This window comes from Mesoplodon bidens, assembly GCF_964165515.1.
Source record: "Mesoplodon bidens genome assembly, chromosome: 20".
Taxonomy (NCBI): Eukaryota; Metazoa; Chordata; class Mammalia; order Artiodactyla; family Ziphiidae; genus Mesoplodon; species Mesoplodon bidens.
This window is the reverse complement of record NC_138181.1, coordinates 27,741,418-27,767,421: the sequence shown is the minus strand read 5'-3', so window position 1 is coordinate 27,767,421 and position 26,004 is coordinate 27,741,418. Positions and strand designations below refer to the sequence as shown.

Below are 26,004 nucleotides of genomic sequence, written 5' to 3'. Positions count from 1 at the left end.
CTATTGAAAGCATAGTAGAACATGGAGAGGCTCATGCCTGTTGCGCTCCAGGTACTAGTGGCAGGGGAGGTATTAGCCGTGGAAAAGGAGGTTCCTTCCGTAGCTAGTCTCTGAATGTAACATTTCAGGGGGAAGTTTTATACCCAGCTGTTGAATGAATACTGAAACCCATCTAAAGTATTATTAAGTATTTAGTAAAGATACTAAAAAGTATCTTTTGTCTTCTGTAATTGCAATGTCTTGAAAAACATATAGTTTATAATATTTCTTCAGGCAAGAAATTCACAGATTTATGACCTTGATGCAACATAAAAATTATGTAGCACGGCTAAAATTTTCTCTATGACAATGCATATTTAGAACTTCATTATGAAATCAGTTTTAGAAAAAAATACCCTTTATTTTGCCTAAAGTTATGTGCCTTTCAAATTGAAGCTATTATCTATACTTTATATGCAATAGAAAATCTGCGCCATAAAATTTTGAAACACTTTAGGCATTTATAAATCATTTATTAGGGACTGCTTGTCAAGTAGATATATTTAGATGAAATAAATATGTATGGGAAATATTTATTTATCGCTCTAAATGGAAGACAAATTATTGATATATAAAACAATAAATATTCATAAATTTCTATACTGGGGTGTCTTGGGAAAATAATTCCAACAAAATCCTAGGGCTAAGTTTCTGCAATGTAGATTAAGGTTATTTACATCTTTCACTCCTGCTGGATAGGTGGGTTCAAAAGATGTAGCTGTTAATGAAAGGGGAGCAAGAAGAATTAACATCATACAGTGAGTAATCATGTATGTGACAAATAAGGAGATGTGAACAGTTCACACAGGGCACATTCATATAAATCTCTGAAGTAAACTGTTATCTACCAGGATTTAATACTGTATTAAAATTTTAGACTTTCTCTATTAATCATCATCATATTATATGTATACCTATCTAAATTTCTGAGAAAACTTCTTATTAAGGCAAATCACTGTACAACTCATTAGCTAGAGCAACACAGTGTAAACATAAGTGACTCTAAAATGAATGAAGAGAATATAATTGACCTTTTTAGCCCAAAATAGGCTTATGAGGATGAATGTAATGTATTTCCATAACAGACTGTACAGAATCGGTTTAGATGGAATCAACATGTATGCAAATAAAAATGCTCGGCTGCAAAATCAGATGGCAGACAAGAAATTGGTCCTTTCGGTCTTTGGAGATCTGTTTAAAAATGATGGAGCATAGGAAAGAAGAATAATTACATGCATGATGGCTGGGGTGGTTAAAGTGATGCCATCTGTCATGGCAGACTGCTGACCCAAGGTTGGGGAAGGTGTTTCAGAACAGTCAGTTTGTCAGAGTCAGCTATCTGCAGCTCATCTGGGGTGGCTGAGGAGTACTCCCTGGAGGAGCAGGAGGGGTGCTCGCCCTGGGAGGTCTGTAGTGAGAGAGCCTGTGGCGTTGCTGTGGATAAGGCAGGCAGGAGCAAGAAGAAGGGGTTTATAAAAACAATGCAAAAACATCGGGGGTCTTTGCAGGTGTGAAGGCCCCAAATCAGCAGGTTGTAGCAGGGTAAGTGATGCTGGGCTGGAGCCACTATCTGGTGAAAAAGTGGTTGGGTTAAAAGGTACCACAGAAGGAGGGCATGAAGAAGAGGCTTCTGGTAGGGTTTGTCTGTGTGTTTGTGAAGCATTTACCTCCAGCACATTGGCAGTTAAGTTCTGGTTTCCAAGCTGGGTTTGAGGAAAAAATAATGAGAAGAGATATAAATGATCCAATTAATAAAAACATCTCTTTTTGCAATGTGGCAGAGAAGGCAAAGCATCGGTTTTATTTGCAAGCACTCTAAGAAAATATATTCAGAAGAATTAGGTGCCAACCACACAGTAGAGGAAAAGCATGAAAACATGCAGAAAAGGAATCCAGTAAATGTTTTTTGGAAATAAGACCAGTTTTCACACAGCTTTAGTTTTGGGTGAGGGCTTAAGAGTGTTGGTATAATGGAATTTTTTTTTTCTCCAAAGTTTTGGTTTTTGTACTTGTGACAACAAATTAATATCAAGCCATTCATTGGTTGGCAGAATTAGTTTTCCCTTCACCAGAAAAATCTGATAGCGGATTTCTCCCCACTGCCTCCTTGTTGGAAAATGTCCCCCAAATATAAATCAGTTTGCCTCATGTTTTTCTGATTTTCAGATCTAGAGACTGATCAAATTAAAAACAACTAAATGGAAAGGGAATTTTGTTTCCTTTCCACTCATTGAATCTCTATGTTAATTTCACTATAAAATACTAAAGGAATTGAACTTTAAAATATCCTAGCAGTGCAAATAGTGGTACCTTTGTGTGAAAATGAAATGAAAAAAAACAAAAACAAAAACAGCCACTGATGATGTTAGAGTATGCCCTAGCTGGTTAGAACTACCGTTGGCTTAAAATCTTAGGTAAAGGAGAAAGAAACTGAAGGAGAAAGAAAAGCTTTAATACCTCCAAGGCTAAACATGGCGGAGGGGTGGTCTGTAAAAGGAAGAGAGTGGATGGCCCATTAAAGATGTCATAGCTATCCATTTTCACCTTCATGATAGCTGGCCACACAGGGCAAATATGATGATAAGTGAATTCACTCAACATGAGTGAATGAAACTCTGAAGCAAATTTTTTTTCTTCCTCCTCACCCCCACCTCCAAAATAAAGGTTTTTTTGAGTGTTCAGTATGGGGCCAGTTGTAGCATAGATAGCCAAAGTATTATAGGATATTAATACAAGGATGGGGAATGTATTAAAGAAAACTGTATAAACTTAAAAATCTTGCCTAGTAAAGATTTAAGTGATTCTTGGCCAGCCATCATCCTCCTAACAGTTGATGTCATGCAGGCTATTGATCTCATAAAAAGTTATAATTAATTTTTGTCCTCAGAATTTTAATTAGAGAGTTTTAAAAAATCCAATATATAAAAAGGTCTCTTGGCCACAGATACCTTAAAAATCTGAGAGCTATTGATCCTTCTCTTAGGAAAAATGCGCAAATTCATGTATGCATAAAATTTGCATCAACTTTAGGGGTTCATGGATACTTGAAAGCACATTTGTAAGAAACTCCAACCCTGGATAAAAAGACAGATTTTTCTATTCTATTCTTATCTAGTGAGCTTTTGTTGTTGTTGTTTAAAGACACACATTTTAAATGTGATACTTTTATACTAATATGTGGGCATTGCAAACTCAGGTGCTGACCCTGGGCCAGGAATGTATCCAGAATGTGCAAATCAGGCTAGGGGTTAGATAAGAGGGAATGATGCTCCAATCTCTACGTCTGCATCTTTATTGCTGTCCCGATACAGGGAGGGGGAAGGGTAAGCTGTGACAAAGTGAGAGAGTGGCATGGACATATATACACTACCAAATGTAAAATAGATAGCTAGTGGGAAGCAGCCGCATAGCACAGGGAGATCAGCTAGGTGCTTTGTGACCACCTAGAGTGGTGGGATAGGGAGGGTGGGAGGGAGACCCAAGAGGGAGGGGATATGGGGATATATGTATATGTATAGCTGATTCACTTTGTTATAAAGCAGAAACTAACCCACCATTGTAAAGCTATTATACTCCAATAAAGATGTTAAAAAAAAAAAAAAAAAAAGAGGGAATGATGGAAACTGGTAGAAGGCAAAGGCCATGTTGCCCCAAGGCAGCCAAATTAAAAATTAACTCAGTGGCAACCAAACAAAGAATATCTATAGTTATAAACCCTTAGGCCGTATGCTTTTTGGCTCAGTAAATGTAGAATCTGGAGGTGGAAGGGGAATAGTTGGATATGGGCTTGGAGTGGAGCTTGGGGTACAGAGAAAGGGAGCTGAGTCTGGCAGGGCCAGGCTGAGGGTGAGGTGAGCAAGGCACTTATCTTGGGTGCAAAATTGAACGGAGTGACAAAAACTAAGTCATGGAGATAAACACTATTTTAATGCAATCTTATGAAAAAAGAATCAAAGTCAATACAAAAAAAATCCAAACTGAGCAAAATATCAAAAATGTAAATAATGAACAGTGCCATGCCAGGTCATATTGAAGACTGAGGAAAAAGGAAAAATTTGTATCCTGGATTTTAATGGAAGCAATAATATTATAATAAAATAATAATATTTTCAAAATCTGTTTTTTCCTGATCTCATTTTCAGTTGAGATAATAGCCATGCCTGACAAATTTCCCTTGGCCAACGATGATCTTAAACAATTTTTAACTAATTTAAGATGAAGTTAAAATTGTAATAAATTCTGTTTTGGTCAAAGTAAAATATTTAAACTTAAAATAATGTTCATTTTTGATATGCTTACTTTTCAACTTTTCAATATTTTTTAAACTGCTGAAATGTCCTAGAAAAAAATGACATACATACATAAAAACATACGTATATGGGGGAAATGTTTTTCTTTCTGTCTCAGACTCTAACTGGCTTGACATGGCACTGTAGTCTGGGATCTTAACACTTCCCTCTTGAATGTCTTTAGTGGTTGAACTTCTAGGCCTCATTTCTCAAGAAACGTATGAAATATGTCTTAAAAATCAAGTGAAAGGATGTGACAGGTTTTGTTCTCTACTTTTCAGTAGAGCGGATAGTAATTTACTTGAAAAAAATATCTAGGGGAGAGTTATACAAAAATCAATCTTTATATTAAGAAATTATTTGTATCTGATTAGGTGTCATAATGGTATTTTCATTATTTTTTTCTCTTCACCCATTAGATAAAGGGCCTAAAATTTCTACAGACCTAAGGATATCATACCTTATATTGGCTTTAAACTACTACCAGGATAATTGAAGTTGACAGTTGAAAACAAATGACAAAATAATGAAAAATGCTGAAGGCTTGTGATGGGCTAATTAAAATGGGTTTTATTCTATGATTAGCCATATCACTGTTAAGCTTTACAATTTCCATGGTAACTTTAAAAGAACCAATTTAAGACTTTCTTTGAAAAAAAAAGTTCACTTTTACATACCACCCCATCTCCTTCTGTGATAATCACCCCCCTCTCTCACAGCCCTCTTGAGGGGATGAGGAGGAAGTCCCTGGCTGCTGTGTTTGTACCAGGCAAGCCCATTTTATTGTTTAGGAGGGGGAATAACTGAACTAAACTGGGTCAACGAGGCACTGCCTCTTTCCAGGGCATTTGAATTAAATGATACTGAATGCCCCAGTCAGGTAATCGTGTACCCCACAGACCCAGATGCAAGTTCACGCATAATCAGAGCCAGGGAATGTCATGGAAATCCACAGGCAACTTGGAGAGATGAGAGGGCAGAAGCTAAGAGAATGTGGCCAACTTGCAGGGAAGTGAGACAGAAACTGGGTGGCCTCTAAGATGGACAAAGAGAGTAGCGAACTGGTCATTCCCCAGGCCCCCTAGGACCTGGCTTTACTGCCTGCCTTTGATGACACAAAACTGCCCTGTAGCCTCAGAATAAAAACCCTTTTTACCAGAGGTCTTAGCGTTATAGTCCCTACCCACAACCTGGGTGACAAGTGATCTAAGATGGTCACACAGTTTTGGGCACATTGATGGAGTGTGTTGTCCGGATCAGGGGAGTGAATATTTCCACTGTGCTACTCAGATCAAGAACATGATTTTGACTCCGAGAAGGTGCCACATCTTAAGAACATTGCCAGAACATGGGGTTCAAGTGTCAGATTATATCAGAAACTAAAGGCACTTGAACCTCCTGGTTGAGCTGTGGGTCTGGAGTCAGACAGACGTGGCAAGCTGTCTACCTTCCCTTGGCCTCAGTTTCCTCATGTGTAAAAATGCAGACATTAATAAAACCCAACTCCTAAAGCCTGTGAAAATTAAGTGAAAAAATGTATGTAAAGTGCTGGTCCAGCATTTTGTGTGCTGTAATAGCTCTTAATAAATGAGAGCCATTTTTTAAAAAGTAAAATGCTTGGAAGGCATAGGAATGCTTTGCCCAAAGCAAAGAGCAGGGTAGAGAGAAGAGTAATATGAAAAGGGAGAAACTTCATCTCTTTTGCTTCCTGTTGATGAAGTACAGAAGTTAAGGAAGGCGGAGTGCCTCAATATGAGAAATACTTTCTAATACTTAGATCTGAGAATTGCCCAAGCCCTGACTAGCTGTTCCTACACTAACTGAGCTCTCCATACCTACGTGTATTCAAGAAGAGGCAGGCTGCGCTTCTATTTGGGGGTGTTATAGAGGGGCTCCTAGGTGATTTCTAAATTCATGCTGGAATCCCAAATATTCTCTACTGTTCAGTCATTCAAACACACACACACACACACACACACACACACACACACGTCAGGTGGAGGATTTGCCATAGATCTGATCAACTGATCTCATAACAAACCCATAAAAAAGAAGTCATGAGATATTGGCTGGCCATCCTAATAGAATACATGAGTGATTAGAGCTGGTGTTGATGGGATTGGTCCAGAAAGCATACTCTGTATTCTACACCTTTTCTATCATCCCACACTGCTGACATTTATTCATGATTCAGCCTTCCTTAAAACTTCTACATCTTGATCCCATGGAGCAAAAGAGATGAGTTTTCTCCTTTGTCTGCATGACACTGAGACGAAGTCCCCTCTGAGTCCCCAGCATATGTGCCGGAGGAGTGTGAAAGTGAGGCTTTGGCAAATGCTTGATGACATTATTTCATAATAGAAGGGCCAAGTTTATCCTCCTGAAGCAAAGGGCACAACACTAACAAATGCCAGAGAAAATGTCTGGGGTGTAGATTTTGCTGTCTTTCAAAGCTTCTGGTTTAGACATTCACTTATCTGACACTGAGAACAATGTGACATTTTTAGCAACAGGATGTCTGTTCGCACAGTGACAGAGGGCAACATACCTCATTTTGTGTTCTCTCTCTCTATAAATTTGTAGGAGGTAAATTAAAACATACGCAGCTTATAAAACAATATGTTGTATTATCAGATACAGAGAGAATTAAAATTCCTAATGGTAGGCTGCAGTTTTCATCTTACACTAATGGTCAGACTTTAATGAAAACAGCAAAAGTATGTAAATGAAACTTCCAGTACACTGAAGTTTCCTTTTCACCTCTCAGTGTAGAGCATTTTTGTTTCTTGGGACTGCTAATTTCTTGGGAGGATAATTCTTTATAATAGGGCATATATTTGGCTAATTCATGATGTGTAGCTGACAGCTCTTGGCATTTACTGAGACTTGCAAGAATGTGGAATGTAAGTATTTAAAACGAAAAGGTCACCACCGTGAAAGGCCATTAGGTGGAAAATGAGACAAAAGTAAAGTGTATCACAATAGGCAAGATGTGCTAACATGTCTAGACACCGATCAGTGGCTGAATGGATAAAGAATATGTGCTATATACAGACAATGGAAGATTATTCAGCCTTAGAAAAAGAAGGAAGTCCTGTTATATGAGACAACGCGGATGAACTTTGAAGGCATTATCCTAAGTGACATAAGCCAGTCACAGAAGAAGAAATACTGCATGATTCCACATATATGAGGGCTCTAAAATAGTCAAGCTCATAGAGGCAGAGAGTGGAAAGGTGGTTGCCATGGGTGCGGGAGATGGGAGTTGCTGTTCACAGGTGGAGTTTCAGTTACGCAAGAAGACGACGCGATTACATTCTAGAGATCTGTTGTACAACATCACGCCCATAGTTAACGGGACTCTATTGTACACTTTAAAATGTGCTAAGTGGGTAGATCTCATGTTAAATATTCTGACACAATTAAAAAAACTCAGAACTACAACACTTTTATGCCACCTTTTGAGAAAGTGTTATAAAAGACTATACACTGTAATCTCGGAACCTACTGTTGGTTGGATGAAACAAACTTTTATCCACCCATTCAAAAAACGTACTATTGAAAATAATATATTTCCTTTTCCCAATCAGATGCATAGTTTGGAAAAAGGATAATTTTAAAATAACAACAGTTACTCCATAGTGAGGGATAATTATGTAGCAGGCAGTGTCTTATTCAAACCCCACAGCAATAGTGTGAGATGAATGCTATTATTATCCCCATTTTATAGATGAAGGAAGTGAGGCTCAGGGAAGGGGAATAACTAGATGAAAGATCTTACATTAATAACCCCTTAAGGAGCTGATTGTCCAATTGTTCTCCTCCCAGTCTCTCTTAAACTCACAAGAAAGTTCCCCTCCCCACTTCTAGGTCAGTGGTAGGTTAGCAGACCTCATCTTACACATGTACTGTCAGCAGCATTTATGCAGTTAACCACCTCTCCTTGATATACTTCCCTCACTTTCCTGGATTTCCTCCTCCCTTGAATCTCCTTAGCTGATTCCTCCTCTTACTGTTGGGATGCCCTTGGGCTCAGTCCTTGGGCCTCCTCTTTTCTCTGTAGTCATGCTCTGGTCATCTCATTCAGTCTCATGGCTGCAAAACCATCTATAAGCCGATGGCTTAGATCTCTAACCTGGACCTTTCACCTGAACTCCAGACTCATGTATCCAACTACATAGTGGACCTCTCCATGTGGATGTCTCATAGACACCTCAAACTCACCATGTCCCAAATGGGACCTCTGATCTTTCCACAGACCTGTGCTACTCACAGTTATCCAGCCTCAGTGGACAAAGGGTGGCAAATTCCATTTTTCCCCGTTGCAAAGATGCAAAACTTTGAAGTCAGTCTTGACTCCTCTCTCTCCCTTACCTCCAACATGCAATCTATCAGGAAGCCCTATTTACTCTACTTTCAAAATACATTCAGAATTCGATTTCTCACCACCTCCACTGTTTCCACCCTGCTCGGAGCCACCGCCATTTTTCACTTAAGTTGTTGCCATAGCCGCCTACCTACCTGGCCTGCCGACTCTTTCTTGCCCTACTATAGTTTGTTCTCCACTGAGCTGCCAGAATGATTCTGTTAGAATATAAGTCAAATGATGACAGCCATAGCCTTAAAATCCCCCAATGACTCCCATTTATATTGGGAGTAAAAGTTGAAATCCTTGCAATGGCTTCTAGGAGCATCTGGCCTCTGGCCTCTGTTACCTCTGACTTGACTTCCTCTTACCTACGCCTCACACCTATGACTCCCTTGCTGGTCCTTGAGCAGCCCCAGAGTGCTTCAGCCTTAAAGCCTTTACGCTAGATATTCCCTCTGCCTGGAATGTTCTTCCCCCTTCAAAGCTGTTCTATCTACTACGTGAAGACCCTCTGACGATCCTATTTAACATGTTCTCTGCTCCCCACATCCCTGCGCAGTGCTGCTTAGTTTATTTACATAATCTCCTTCTAATGTATGTAGTCATCTGCTTATCTAAGTTTTTATTAATATTTGTCCCCTCTACCCCCGACAAGACTTTAATCGTCAGTGGTTTCACATGCAGCTCTGTGACTAGAACAGACGACGCATAAATATTTGTTGGATGAATAAAAGTGACAGCATCTCAAATCTTAACTTGTGGCTCATGCTGATCCCCTGAGGATTGTATGATGAAACCATGTCTCCGGTCAGCCTGGACGGTGACAAAGCCATAGGGAAGACAGTTATCAACTTACGTTTCCAAACATAATAAAATGATTTAGAAGAACCAAACTATGTCAGATGAGTGAACTGAGCTGTGAATGTGGTAGCATTTGCTCTGATTGCTCCTACACCTTCTTCCAGGGACACGTCCTGGGGCACAAGTTAGTCTGCTGTCTGACACTAGCCCAGCCCTGTCTGTGGTGTCTCAGCTTGACTCTGCTCCCTACCTCATGGGATTGTGGAAGTTATTAATAAATGTGAATAAGTTGGAACAGCATCTGCATATAGTGAACTCTTTGTATTTGTTAGCTGCTATTGTTATTATTTCATAAGGGCTTTTAGAAAATACTACCTTTATTCAAAGAATTTACTCTAATGAATGAATTTTGCATATCATGATTAGCTGATGAAGGAAATGTTTTAGCAGAGGTATAGAAATACCCACTTGTCTTTTTAATCATCTAAGCTTAAGGTTTCTGCTCTATGGGTGTGGCGGGGGGGAGAGGATTTTGGTGTCAATCAGATGCCTGTTGAAGATTTTCTATAAAGCTTAAAAATATATCCCTTCAAGGATATGTCTTGAATGATCTTTAATAGCACAGCTACAGGAAATAGTATTATACAAATTATTTACTCAGGTATGAGTGTTTTCTAGACTCCCACTACTGCTGCAGTTGCTAGTGTATCTTTATAAATGGCTACCATTTACGCAGGGCTTGCTCTGTCCTAAGTAATTTACCTCTACTATCTCCCTACTCTTATCACAACCTAAGAATTAAGGATTCATTAATATTCTCATTTCTTTGTTCAAACTCACAGAGTAGTTAGGATGGTTGCCTCATCATATAGCCAGTGATAGAGCTTGGATTGAAATCTATAGTTTATCATTAAAGCTTATGCTGTTAACATTACATCATTTTGTGGAAAAGCCAAGAAGACAAACACATTTCTTTTCTAACTAGATTAATAAATATCAGCAGAATGACACTATGGGAGAATTTTACGTATAAGCAAATAAAGATTAACTTCTTAATAGTCTGAGTACTAAAGATTGATTAATATACTTTCTGAAACTGTAAACTTAAAAAGGTAGAAATTGATCAAGTTTCAATGAAAATGTGTATTGAACTACAAGAAAATAAACTCTGGTGGAATTAAGATGAATGTTTCTTGCCAAAGTGAATTATAATGGACAATTATTTTAAGAGATTTTACACATGTAAATAAAGTACGATCTAGGTACTCAAAGGTCTGGCATGAAAAATATTTCTTTAAAACTTAAAAGTACTTTGCAGTCTTAAGTGATAACCAATCATCAATGATTTCTAATAAATACCTAGAAGGAAGAAACTGTTAAAACATTATTTCTGGATAAAAGATCTGTAGATATATATATTTTTTTTATGTAGATATTTTTTTAATTAAAAATACCTAGAAACTTGTCGATGAATTTAGTAGGGTTTTAAATAGGAAGATGGTTTCTTTCTCCTTTCCTGATTGCAAACTAACAAAGCATTGGATTATATAAGAAGCCCAAACCAAAGGAGTTAGGGTCTCTACAGAATGCTCTAAGAAGAGATTGGAAAGTGTAAGGTACCACTTGGCAGTCTGAGGACTGAGAGGCCGCAGCAACTGCAGGTTTTTGTCTCTCTGGCTGAAGAGGTATCTTTGCAGTCTCTGGAGAAAGCTCAGGTGGCTGTTTGTGGCTTTCAGGATCGTGTCCTGAAAGGGGAGCTATCTGAATGGAAAGAGATGCTGTGTGTATCTCAGGCACTGGGTTAGGGGGTGGTGAGCAAGGCCTTTTGTGAAACGATGGTACTTCAACAGATTTGGAAAACTGTGGAGGATTAAAGGGGATGCTACTTCCTGGATCCTGGTTATGGATTAGTTTCAATGTAGAGATTCTCCGAGTCTGAGAATCTTGCGTGTAGTCCTCTTGTAGAAATGGGGTACTCATGTCAGCTTTTGGTGGGGGACCTGTGCTGGAAGGTGGTGGTAGTGGATTAGTGATTTTTTGTGTATACGACACAGTTGTGTTAGATTCTTCAGAATATACAATTGTCTGGCTGGACTCATCATTAGAATACATAGTTCCTTGAAGAGGTGTTTTGTTAGTAAAGAACTCTGTACAGGAGGGAATTTGTGTGTTAGTTACTAATTGGTCTAAAATGTCACCCTTTGTGTGACTGGTTATCAAGGAGCTACAAAAGCTCTCTTTTCTGGGTGGTGGAAGGGGTGCCTGGATTACCAAAACATCCGGAGAAAGAAATAATGTTGAAGGGAAAACAGAGAGAAAGTCAAAGTTAATCATTAAACCAGTGTTAACTCTACCCTTAAAGAAAGTAAAGCAACGTGATACCTTCTTATTATGCTATACATTTTGATGGCCAGATTGAATGATCATTTTTCTTTTGTTTAGAATATGTTTTAATTTATTATCAATAGTTGCCCTCTGGAGGAATATAGTTTTATAGAGAATACATTATAAAGTTTGTCTCCATCTACATTCTGGGAAATTAGGTTAAAAGTGAACATATGTTCTCTTGGCATATTTTTAGACCTTGAGGTGTCTATATATATATATATATATATATATATATATATATATATATATATATATATATATAATATTTACTCACATTGTTTTGGTAACACTTTTCATGCCTGTAACACAATTTTACTAATATCTCCAACACAGAGTTTCTTTAGTTAATATAATGAGCAGTTGTATAACTCATATTTATTGAGTAAATAATATATTGCTGACCTCATAACTTTGAAATCCAAATCATCAGCTGACACTTTTTTAAGAATTAGAAAATATCCTAAAAATTATGTCAGAAACTGACCTGCTTTTATCAGCTGAATGAGAAAAAATATTCAGAAACCTGTTTTGAACTTAAGACTTGTCTTCCATGTTGTAAATACAAGTCAATATGAATACAAAAGCAAAACCATATCAAAAATGAAACATATCAAGATATGCATGTTACTAGAAAAGAGGCTCTAGAGCAGTGACCTAATAGCTGTGCTTTAAAATAACACAGTAGACAACAGTGTGCAAGATTACCTGAGCTGGTGATTTTTTTTCTTGTAGATTTGGTCGAACGCTTCTAAAACCTTTTGCTGCAAGAGAGGAATATGTAGCATCTCCATTCAGTGTCTCTTGATTTCGATCATTGTAACATCTCCAAGCTTTTATTAAGGGAAAGCAAATCGGATACAAAAATAGCTACATTCACTTTTAACATTTTTTAAATAGAATTTATTTTTTATTTCCAAAATGGAAGTTTTCTTCTTGCTTTCTTAAAAGTTTACTATGCATAAATATATATGCAGTTTAAGTTTACGGTAGGATTAATAATGTGGCTATAAATATGTTTTTAAAAAAACTCACAACAAATGTAGTGGTTATTCAGAACAGTTTTTTTTGTACCTGAGTCTGGTGACTGAGAATCACGCCCTAAAAGAAAAGGAAATGTTGAAATTAATACTCCGGTAAAAGAAACGAACAGTCACGTAAAGATCATTTGGCCAAGAGCTACATGTATTTTTTGGCAAACATTATCTCAGTTCTAAAACTCTGGGTACGTCAAATAAACTAATGGAAGTTTGTGTATTTATTTTTACTCCAATTAGAATGTAATTCATTAAATATCTATAATATATAATTAACACATATATCAAACACTGATTTTTCCCTCAGTAATATTGCAGCCATTCAATTTTATCTTATTATTGCTTAAGCTGGATGAATTTCTAAATATCAAATTAAAGGATCAAATGGTTTGTAAACAATGAATGCTTCTCCCAGCAGTGAATCAAACCACCAGATCCTTAGCTTTCAATGCCATCGATTTTTTGTAGTTTGCGGGGTTTTTTACCTTAAGAAAGTGTAAATACCCTACCATATTATGTGATATTTTCAAATTATTCTCTAGACTTTGAATTTTCTTCTTATTGCCATTTGAGTCATTTTATATTCAATTCTAAAAGAGCTGTTACAAGATATTCCATTGTCTTGCAGTAAGCATTTCAGTACTAATAAATTGCTTTTGATAATGCAGTTGGGAAGTGGCTCAATGACATATTTACTCTCAGTTTTATTGGAATTATGCATTCAATAATCTCCTATAACTTATGAACAATTTTAGGTAATTAATTTATGTTGCTTGGCTCTATTATAACACATGGCCAACTTCACCTAGAATCATAAAGCCTTAATTTTGGAAAGGATCTTAGGGGTCATTCAGCCTAACCTTCTGTCCAGGTCCTAGATTCCTTCTGCATGTTCCCTGAAACCATTATTAATTGCTGTTATTTCAATGCCTAATAGAACATGAAAGTTGTGTGTAAAAAGGACTCTCTGTTTTCTTTCTAATGCTTAAGGAATAGTTATTTTGAAATCTAAATACATAAATTTGGAATGATAAACATTAGTTGAGAAATACAAGACTTTGATTTTTAGATAAAATATTTATAATAGATTCTTTCCAAATCAAAAGAAGAAAAATAAGTGTGAATTGGTACAGAGTACATTAGAATGACTCCAGCTTTAGGTGAGTTAGAGGAGACTAATAAATCTTCATTCTTTATGATAGTTGCTAGTTTAGTATGGACTTATCTCCAATGAACCCAAAATCAGAGTAATAAAATGGGTACCATGAAGTAAAAATAACTTTGAAAAGTTATACATGAAATATTTATTAGACTTTACTTCTAGGATTTGATGGAAGCAGAAATGATTGAAATTCTCAAGCACTTCATTGATGATGAGGACGCTCTATAAAGAAAGCAAGCACAGTGTAGCAATACAGAGTGATCAGAGGTCTGCTTTGGGGCACCCAAGGAGAGCGATTTAATAACCACCTGGGTGCCACATACTGTTTGTGGACAAGGAACAAGTTTTGGGATTCGGGGAAGTGGCAATGAAAAGAGAAGCAGCATTAATAATAATTATTATTACTTATAGTGTAATTATTTGCTTGAGAATAGGGAGTTAATTTTACTCTTGGTTTGATAAAACTGAGCTTATAAACAAGGGTACGTGCTGGGGGTAGATGTGATAGAAGCCAGATGCTTGGAGGTGTGAGAGGTGTAGACTTGGTGAGGAAGAGGAGGGTATATTGAGCAGACTTGAAGGACACTTGAAGTAAACTTCCTGTAATTGACAGTTTGTAGAGGGCCAGTTTTGTTTCTTCTTACTGGTCACCATATTGGAGGTTATGGAACCTTCACTGGGATAAACATTAGGTGCAAGAATCAGAGGATAGTCACTCTAGGCTCAACTAGGGTCTATCCCTTTCCCCTCTTACCAGGCCCAAGTATCTCCAAATGAAACTGTACCTATGCTACAGGAAATATGAGATATTAATAATGGTGAGCTCTACGGAAAAGCCCTGCTTTACACTGTAGACACAAGTGTGTAGAATTTTGAGAAAGGAGAAAGGATAAAAATGGCCATGGCTCAAAACTTCAGGACAAAACCATATTTTAATGAAGTTTACATTAATGATTAAAATCCTAGATCCACGTCAAGTAAAGAGAATAAAGTTTTTTTTTAAGGGTTGGGCCAATAAATGACTTGGCAAATGCATGGAGAAAATGGTTTTGATCGATATCATGAATATTATTCATGACCATTCACTTGTGAAAAAAACAGAACTAGAATTCTAGGGATCAGAGCCCTTAATTTCTAGTATTCTTTAGTGGGTAGTCATTGCTTCTTTGAAAATGTAAGAATGAGGAAATGGGACAGATTTATTGTTCCCTGGCTGTTCTGCATGTGAAAATCAATAGGGTCTTTGAGAACTAAGAACTATAACTGCTTTTCACTCTTACAATGAGCACTCCCTGTGTCCTGGCAGAAGGTAGGGAACACCTGTCAGAGAAGTTGTCGAGGCATTCCTGGCTTGGTGTCGGGCATTGGACTTGACGTCCTTATAGGTCCTTTCCAACTTTATGGTTCCAATACATGAATTGTCCATTGGGACTCTACTTCTTGTAACAGCAAAAGAGAAGGATAGACTGATTTAGCGGACAAATAGTTGGTGACTAGCAGCTCATATTGACTCTCTGATCTGGGAGGAGAGATTGGGAAGGTTAGAATCTTTTGTGGAGGTAGTCTAACAGCCTCTACCTAAAGGCTGTTCTATGTTAACAATATTTAAAGCAATAAATATTTGTTAATCTTCCTTTGATTCACAAAAAGACTGTCAAATAAGTTCTTATTATGAAGGCTACCATATAATGTGAGTGGGCATACAAAGAGGCTGATTTCTTTCTTCAAAATGTAATTAAAACTTCTTTGAGAAGGGGCTCATACCTTACGTGTCTAATTAATACAAAAGAGATCTATTTTTAATGTAACAATTAAATCCAAAATTGAGGGGACCTCATTCTCTAGAATTCTTACTCCTATTTGATATAATAAGAGTGATACGAAATTTAAAATGGTCCAGAGCGACTACTAACTTTTATTACTGAAGATTATTTTATATTCCCAAAGTATTTAACATTTTCAAATATTTTGATTCTGAAGCATTAAATATATTATGTTAAGTTGAATGATATGAAATTACTAATCTTCTAGCTTTGACTCTCCAAAATGGCAGTCTCTAGTTCAACCTAATAGTATTCTTTCTGTGGTTACTTTTATAAATAACAACAGTATGGCATTTTTGAAGCATTGCCATGTTCCCTAGCATGTGCCTCAATGGTCCACATCTGAGTAGCTTGGGCTAGAATTTTACTTGGTTGAAATGTCAGTGATATTCATGGTATACACATTCCAACTACCTGATGTCCCTGGACTTTATTTTATTTACTTTCTTATTTCTCTTCGTTCTCATTTCCCTCAGGTGTCCAATGTAAACATATTTGTAGTTTTCCTAACATTTTTCATGCTCACATACACATGAACAAACATGTACAAATACATATATAAAGAGAATTTTTTTCAAACCAAAATGAGATCATACTGCATACATTGCAATGCAATTTACATTGTTTTAAAAAATGTAATATATTATGGAGCCACCTGGCTTCGGATTTAAACTTAGACATTGAAATCTATTTATGGATTGGAGGTGGTGGGCAGGAGTGGGATTCTCCACATGGAAGCTTGTTTTTTCCTCGACGAAGCTGGGTAGTTTAGGATCAAGTGGCTTTAAAGCTAAGGACATCCTGACTATTTAATTAACAACTAAATGTGTGTGTGTAAAAGACACTAATATGCACTGTGAGAATTAGAACTATTTAAACACTCTTCATCCCTTTCCCACTTCTGCTCCAAAAGCCATGAATATTATAAAAAAAAAAAAAAAAACACCAAGGAACCCTCAACTAACCAACCAACAATCAAACCAACCAACCAACTAACCAGTCACCAAAACATATGGGTGTATTTCAGGGTCTAGAGAGGCCGGGGTAGAAGTCATGAGAGATTATTTATTATAAAGAGACTCACTTTAGTGGATGCTGAAATATCACACCCCCAGTTACTTTCTAGAGTATATTTATACTTGTGGGTGCATGTTAGTCTTAATTGGACCAAGGTTCTCTGCTTATTGGATTAAAGGAAGGTTTAAAGTCTCTTTCAAAACTAATATTCTATCATTATATTTGCAACCTTTGGTATAGAAGCAAATTAATAAAGATTCGGTTTCCGGCAAATCCCACTTCCTGACCCTCTGTGTCCCCACCCCCCAACAATTTTTAGGTAAAAAACAACAAAAGCACCTGTGAGTTATCTTAATTAAATATTATGTTCCTTTAGTTCATGCGATACAAAAACTTCAAGGGTTATTAACACTTGCATTTACTTAACACATTTTTGGCAAGTGACTGTTGTTTTTAATTAGATTTTTAAAATGCTTTCTACAAGATATCAGTTTCCTTTGGCTTTTTTATTTTTAGAGCAAAACAGTCATAAGGGATAGGAGCTATTCTTGAGACAAGAAAAATAAGAACTTGTGGGGCATTAGAAAGGTATTTACAGCCACTTTCATCATCCAAACAGGGTAATTCTGGAAAGAAAGAAAGGTCAGAGAAAGGCATTCAAGTATGACATTCTGTGAGTTAGTGATATTATACCTGCAGCCAATAGGTTTGGAGAACTTTGAACTCTCTTCACAGATGTTAATGTAACAGACATGGCAGCACGTTTGCGAGCACACCCACCGCTATCTGGAAGCAAAAAAATGATATAGCAGAGGCCACAGCAAAGGATAAAGCACATGCAATATCATGCATTTTCAGTGAAATGTGGCAGACATCCATGAGAAAGATGGTCAGAACTAGTAACCATGGAATACATCTGCAGAATTTACACCCACCCCAAACTAAAACAAAACAAAACAGAAGAAAAAGCCAGGGGTCTGTCTTAGAAATAGATACCAATGATTTAATAAAAAATCAGATTTTATACTTAACATTTTATGGGTTTTCTTTAAATAACACAGCTATAGAATTCAACTTTGTTTATACCAACTTTGTTTTAAATTCAACTATTAAATTTACAAGCAGTGTAACTAGCTTTTAGAGTTATGAATAACCTGTATTTCAGGATTAAGAACTATGGTATAACATACTTTTGTATCCATCATATAGGTTTTACTGTATTCTAGCTATTATGATTCCTGCAAACAGCTTGAAGAACCTCTTGAAGTAAAAGTTGTTAGCTGTTATAGGTATAATATATTTGATACATAAGATTCATAAAGAAAAACAAATGGTGTTATGGCGATACTGTGTCTTCCCATGATTATTATTAGTTATGGGAATAATTTGCCTAATTGAAATAAAAAACAATGTTGATATATACAGTACTGAAATGACCATGTTTTTAAAAATTAGTTTTCGTACTTTTGAAAAATATGTATATGATCTATATATTTTCACTTATGCAAATCACAACATGAAGCAAAATAAGTGAAAATTCATCAGGTATTTTAATATGATTTGAGAAGTTTAACATAACAAGACTTCTAAAATTGGAAGGTTAGTGTTCTATTTACGGACAGATTCCAATTCCATTCCCACATTCCTTTTTATTTGGAATGTGCAATAAATAGTTTTGCTCATTCCCCTGCAACCAAAAGAACTTAAACTTAATTCTTTTTGAAAGTTGTAACAAGAAGATAAATTCTTTAACCACCAATATTAAACATAATTATTATATATTGCTGCATGCTAGTCTTATATATTATTTTTCTTTATTTCTTAAGGAGTGTATCCACTTTGTTTATTGGATGTGAGAGAATTTAAGAGTGCTTGAAAGTATGATTTGGACTAATTGTTGGTAAAATCACAAGTAGTAAGGTCAGCAGACCTTAAAATTGATAGAATGATTCTCATGTCAAAATATAATTTCTTAAATATTGATATATGCTTAAAATAACAATTTCGTAATGCAGATAATAATTAAAACAGAAAAATGACTTGAAACAACATACGAAAGTAAATCAAACAAATCAAAGACCAAATACAGAAAGACATAAATGGTAGAAACATACAACAAAATGTATCTTCAGGAGAGGCACCGATAGGATTTTAGCAATCTCTGCAAACTGAAAATAGCTACGAGGGATGAGTGTTTCTGATAAAATGGAGGTAATATAATTGAATATGCAGTATATAGCAGCTATCAATGTCTAAAAGGGTTAAGTAGTCCAGGGTGTTGAAAGTGTAAATGGAAAGCTCTCTAAGAGATTTAATTTTCTAGTTCTTTTAATTTTGAACATCTGAAAACAAGCAGAGATGCAAAGGGAAATTTTCAGAATGAGGAGACCCAAGGTCACTGGTTAAACCTTTGGTTTCCAAAACTCTGTGTTGAGCACCCACCTGAGTGGATTCACAAGGGTTTGGGGACACAGTTCACATTTTTGAGGAAAACACAGCAATATCTATCAGACAGACTGCATACACCACTGTCCTGAAGTAGTTCCCAGTTTCAACATGAGAGGTCGTGTTATCTTCCTGTAAATGATGTCACATCTTTGTAAAGCTGGGTTTTTGGTGATTGCTGTGATGGAAAGCAAGTGCCCTGTGAAAGTAACCTGGACCAGTAAATGGGAGTGGTGACGTACAATCTAATTCCAAGTCTGAGAAGTTTTGTAGCATCCAATACGCACAGACATCCCAATAACAAGTAACTGTGGTTATAAAGAATGAGATAAAGTGATTACTTTTCAGTTGAAGTGTATTATTTTTTCAGATTGCTTCCAAGTTGATAGAACATGAGTACTTACTAAGTTGTTTGCACCTAACTACTTAATAAATACAACTGTTAGGTACTTCTTTTGGCTTGAGAGTGTGGTGGGAAATTACTGAACTATCTTGGCACCGTAAACCAAGAAAGTGTGGGAGCCTCTGGGTTAAATAATTTTTGTATTCTAGGTAACTCTAAGAACTAGATAAAATGACTGGAGAATGAGTCTTTATTAACAGGTTAATAAAGAGCTTAATTTGAAAAGTTGAGGCATTTGTGAAATCGCTGGAACAGAGAAACTATTCTATTCTGTTTCTACTTATTGTGTCGATACTTTCTGCTATTTATTGAAGATATCTTTAAGATCACAAAATGAGGGTGCTGTCTTACATACTTAGGTCATCCCAAAGAATCCTAATGCCACCGTTACCTTCACACTCATTAATGACCTGCACATTCTTCCAGGCAGCGGCAAGACTCTCAGTAGCTGTTTCTACTGCTGGAAAACACTCACAGGAGTAAACCACATACAGTGAATCATTTGATGTCTTACTCTCTTTCCTCCATAGCTAAGATTTTCCTTAGAAAATAGTGGATCAAAAATTCCAAGAGTACAATATACAAAACATGCTGTTTTGTATATTTTTATACATTATTTAGATACTTCCGTATGAAAAATGTATCACAGTTCCCTTGGCTTGTTTATTATGTATTTGACTAAAAACAAAGAGCTGCTTTAAAAGAATCTTTTTTTTAAAACATTAGTGATGGAACATTGAACACTTAAATAGTAATATATCCCTTTAATGATTGACAGGTATTTAAATAATGAAGACCCATGTTATTTATTGGATATTTAGGAACTAATTTCTACTTCATTTTGAGATACAGTGACAATGCTTTTTTCAACTTCCTACAGTATTATTTATATATATTTTCAAAAGTGGTATGTTTTTAGAGCAACATTATAGTATTTTAACATTTTAAACAAAGGGTTCCAGTCACTTCTAATTAATTATGTATGCGTATGTTTGAATATCATATTTTACATGCATATATAGATGTATAAATTCACTCATATAATCAAAATATCTATGCAAATTAGCATTCCATATAAAGCCCAGCTTATTCCTTTTAATGAGAGGATGTTTAGAGGGTTGTATTCATGCTGCTGTAACAGTAACTTGGCTCAAGTACCCTAGAGAACTAAACAAATTTACAAATTTCTATTTGCCTACTTTGTTATTATGGACTGGATTCTATGAATGGAAAGGTTAATTACTAAATGCATTGTAATGAATATGGCATATTCAGTATAATCACATATTATACCTCTGTCATAATAGGGTTATAATAAATAGGAAAATCAGACTCCACAAAATGAAGGATATTGGGAAGTTATGCTCAACTTAGGTCTGCAGGAAAATGCTGTAGAACAATAGGTAACTATAATTTCCTCCTGTGCACGTCCTGCTGGAGTGATTTTGCAGTTTCACAGCATGACTTACCATAGCTCAGCTGTGGGCTCCCTATTCTATTTGCTTTCTTCAATCACTTTTGCCTAATAATATTTTCCTTTCACTTCCCATGTATAATTCTGTCATCTCCAGTTGTCCAAATGACTTTTCTTGGTTCATTTCCAGGGTTATAACTTCTCTTGACTTCTAAGCCTTCCTTGTATATTTCAACTGTTTCCAATATCCTCCTCTTGCCTGGGCTCTACACACCGACCGGCTGACTGCATCTTCAGGGGCCAGCCCACCTCGAATTCTCTGAGGTCGCTTACGGCAGGTTTCTGCTAAGGGGCAGCCGCAGCATCATGTTCAATAGCGCATGGCTCTACACTTGATCTAGGGATTAGATATTGGTTTTCACCAGTAGTTGTTAATCCTCCCTTGAGGCATTTTGATAACAAGAGACAGCAAAAAGGCAACCAGCTTGACGTGAGGAAAATGTCTCCCACTATCCTTTCTCCTTTGCTGTGGAGCAACAGCACTAAAACAACTTCCCAGTGATCACTTGTGGGTAGGCACTGCTATTTTTAAAATACAGGTTACAAAATTTCAGTGAGACAGTTGTTTTCCAGAATTATTCAACACTGAATATAAAAACTTCAGGGGGAGAGGAAGGTGAAAATATAAGCTACAATGCTTATATTGTGGAAAAAAATCATATGTATCAAGCAAGTATCACAAACATTTTGACAGTTAATCTGTATACGGCACAAGAGTTCAGAGCATCCCTGTTATTAAGCTATTTGGAGATACTGTTCCCACATCAAAAAATAGAATGCTTAAGACTTTAGGTGTACTGTGTCTGTGGATTAATGAAGCTGATTTCCTGTGAAGCTTTGGCACTCTATCTAAGGTCGCTGTCAACATAAAATGTTGACAGAACGGGGGGTTTTAACTATTTTCTACTAGAGCAACTTGCCTGTGAATTTAACCTATTTTAAGTGAGGGATTTCAAATGTATGCATTGAATGGCATGCTACCTCTTCCTACGGTTTACAGGAGTTAATGTCATGATGTGATTACAGAGAAAGGGAGTAAGAATGGACAGCAAAACGGAAAAGTCTACTTTTGATAGCTATAAGATTAAAACACAAAAACAAGGAAATCAGGTAATGGATTTAGACTATCTAAGAAACTCAGTATCACATTTAGGATCAGCAGAGTGCTAAACTAATGATTTAGGGCCAAGATGATATTTAGAGAGCAAGGCTGAAGAGTTAAAACTAACAGAGACAGCATACCTGTGTTCATTTTGACCTTGGAGGGTTTGTTATTAAAGTCTTCAGTTGTCCTGTAGAAAAAAAATGATGTATTAATTTGTTCACTAGCATGGGGAACAAAATATCATGAAAGAGTGTTTTTGTTTTTGTTCTGTTTTGGTGTACCTGTGAGTTAATATCACATGATCATTAGTCTTATTTAAATTACAGTTTAATAAGGTGGCCAGAATTTATAATTCTGTTCAAGTTAAACTTCAATTATTATTGGTCTTATTATCCTAAACATAAACTTATGTTTTTGTTTAATGGTGACCATTGACGGATGAAAATGGAGTGGGGTTTTCATTGTTAAAAATTACATTGCTAGGGGCTTCCCTGGTGGCGCAGTGGTTGAGAGTCCACCTGCCGATGCAGGGGACACGGGTTCGTGCCCCGGTCCGGGAAGGTCCCACATGCTGCGGAGCGGCTGGGCCTGTGAGCCATGGCCGCTGAGCCTGCGCGTCTGGAGCCTGTGCTCCTCAACGGGAGAGGCCACAACAGTGAGAGGCCCGCGTAGTGCAAAAAAAAAAAATTAAATTGCTTTCATAAACATTTATAATAACAGTTTTTGTTCTCTAAGCCAGGAAGGATCACTGGTTGTTAAGCGTCCTCTTCCAGAATTTTAATAAGCACTCTGGTACTTTGAAATCATTACCTTACATTATTCAATTTATTATACTCAATTTGTTATAGAGTTAATTTACTACCAGGGAGTGTTTAATGTATTTAATATGTATGTTGAGCAAATAGTCAAAGAAGATAAGATTCATATATTTTTACAAAGATGCAAGAAATAAATGATTACTACAAAACCCACTTCTGTTTCAGTATCAGATATGGTGGGTTTTCCCATTGAAGTGTTTGCTGTATAGCAATTGAGATTAATTCATTAGAAATGGTTGGGAAAATGGTGCTTGTTGTAGAAAAAATTTTTTTAATATTTGTATTATTTATTGACGTGTGAGATGACTTAGTTCTTTCCCTGCGTATTCTCTTAGCCCATTTTTAGAGTTTCTTATTTATCCATACCCTACAACCAAAGAGAAAGGATAGGCTGTTCAGGAAGCAGTTCTTTTAAGAGGAAGAGCTCTCTGAAAGATGTTTAACCCTGGCCACTTTGCCTTGGCTCCTGAGTAGGGCCTGTTGTTAATGAACGTGAACTTCCCCTGTACCACACATTCAGTTTCCATGTGCATTAGCACTCTAACATCTGATAGTTAAAAAATTTTTTATCTATACCTCATGGATGAGTAGGGATAGGGTTGAAATGAAATCATCTGTCATGACCTGTCAAGAAAGACCTTCAGTAAATAAGTTTTTCTTCATTCTCTAAAAAGAGCACCAAATGAGCTTCCTGGCTTTCTGGTGTTTGCCCGTCAGGGTTCTGGCCCTGTCCTCTTTTCTGACCATGTCTCCGGTCCTCATATGTTCTGCTCTAGTCACCATTCATCATTTTCTTTCACCATGGCCATCGAAGTTCACCTCTTAGAGAAAGCCTGGTTCTATTTATTACTAATGTGAAATTCTAATCATAAAATTAAAGTATCCAATTGGGAAGACTGGACAGCTACATCAAAAGAATCAAACTGGACTACTTGCTCACACCATGCACAACAATAAATTCAAAATGGATTAAAGACTTAAATGTAAGACCTGAAACCATAAAACTTCTAGAAGGAAATAGAGGCAGTATGCTCTTTGACACTGGCCTTCATAATATTTTTTTTGGATATGTCTCCTCAGGCAAGGGAAACAAAAGCAAAAATAAACAAATGGGACTACCTCAAACTAAAAAGCTTTTGCACAGCAAAGGAAACTATCAACAAAACATAAAGACCGCCCACCAAATGGGAGAAGATATTTGCAAACAATTTATCTGATAAGGGGTTAATATCCAAAATATACAAAGAATTCATACAACTTAACATCAAAAAAAATCAAACAACCCAATTAAGAACGGGCAGAGGATTTGAATAGGCATTTTTCCAAAGAAGACATACAGATGGCCAACAGGCACGTGAAAAGATGCACAACATCACTAATCATCAGGCAAATGCAAATCAAAACCACAATGAGATATCACCTCACACCTGTCAGAATAATTATTATCAAAAAGACAACAAATAACAAGTGTTGGCAAGGATGTGGAGAAAAGAGTATACCCTCCTGCACTATTGGTGAGAATGTAAATTGTTGCAGCCACTATGGAAAAGAGTATGGAGATTCCTCAGAAAATTAAAAATAGAACTACCGTAAGATCCAGCAATTCCACTCCTGGGTACTTATCCAAAGAAAACAAAAGCACTAATTAGTAAAGATATACACACTCCTATGTTCGTTGCAGCATTATTTACAATAGCTAAGATATGGAAGCCAACCAAGCACCCATCCATACATTAATGGATAAAGAAGATGTGGTATATATGTACAATGGAATATTACTCAGCCATAAAAAAGAATGAAATCTTGCCATTTGTGACAACGTGGGTGGAACTAGAGGGTATAAGTGAAGTAAGTCAGGCAGAGAGACACAAATACTGTATGACTTCACTTATATGTGGAATCTAAAAAACAAAATGGAATTCCCTGGCGGTCCGTGGTTAGGACTCTGCACTTTCACTGCCAAGGGCGTGGGTTCAGTCTCTGGTCGGGGAACTAAGATCCCACAAGCTGCACAACATGGCCAAAAAAAAAATTTTTTTAATAATTAAAAAAACCAAGGGCCTCCCTGGTGGCGCAGTGGTTGAGAGTCCGCCTGCCGATGCAGGGGATACGGGTTCGTGCCCCGGTCTGGGAGGATCCCATATGCCGCGGAGCGGCTGGGCCCGTGAGCCATGGCCGCTGGGCCTGCGCGTCCGGAGCCTGTGCTCCGCAACGGGAGAGGCCACAACAGTGAGAGGCCCGCATACCGCAAAAAGAAAAAAAAAATAAATAAAAATAAAAAAACCAAAACAAATGAACAAACATAACAAAACAGAAACAATCACAGATACAGAGAACAAACGGGTGGTTGCCAAAGGGGAGGCGGGGTGGGGAGAAGAGAGAAATAGGTGAGGAAGATTCAGAGGTACAGACTTCCAAGCTGCAAAGTAAAGATGTCACAGGTATGAAATGTACAGTGTGGGGAATACAGTTAATAATTATGTAATATCTTTGTATGGTGACAGATAGTAACTAGACTTAATGTCATGATCATTTTGAAATGTATAGAAATATCGAATCACTATGTTGTGTAACAGAAACTGACATAGTGTTGTAGGTCAACTATACCTCAAAAACAAACAAATGAACAAACAGACTCGTAGAAAAAGAGATCAGATTTGTGGTTGCCAGAGGCAGGGAGTAGGGGGAGGGGGAATTGGATGAAGGAAGTCAAAAAGTACAAACTTCCAGTTATAAGATAAATAAGTACTAGCGATGTAATGTACAACATGAGAAATATAATTAACACTGCTTTATGTTATATATGAAAGCTGTTGAGAGAAAATCCTAAGATTTCT

The 26,004-nt window shown here is 36.7% G+C and overlaps 1 protein-coding gene across 4 annotated transcripts in view; it reads right to left on the bottom strand.

Annotated features, from left to right (window-relative positions):
• Positions 1-26,004, bottom strand: part of SORBS2 (sorbin and SH3 domain containing 2) — a 208,821-nt gene that overhangs the window by 72,076 nt on the left and 110,741 nt on the right. For 3 of the 4 annotated variants that reach the window (XM_081220854.1, XM_081220851.1, XM_081220852.1), the window contains exons 3-6: positions 22,487-22,536; positions 17,616-17,708; positions 12,958-12,984; positions 12,592-12,716 (exon numbers count right to left, since the gene is read on the bottom strand). In XM_081220854.1, the coding sequence (XP_081076980.1) occupies positions 12,592-12,716; positions 12,958-12,984; positions 17,616-17,708; positions 22,487-22,496 (255 nt within the window). In that variant the 5' untranslated portion in view covers positions 22,497-22,536. The remainder of the gene's footprint in view (positions 1-12,591; positions 12,717-12,957; positions 12,985-17,615; positions 17,709-22,486; positions 22,537-26,004) is intronic. The other variant, XM_081220853.1, reaches the window with a different exon arrangement.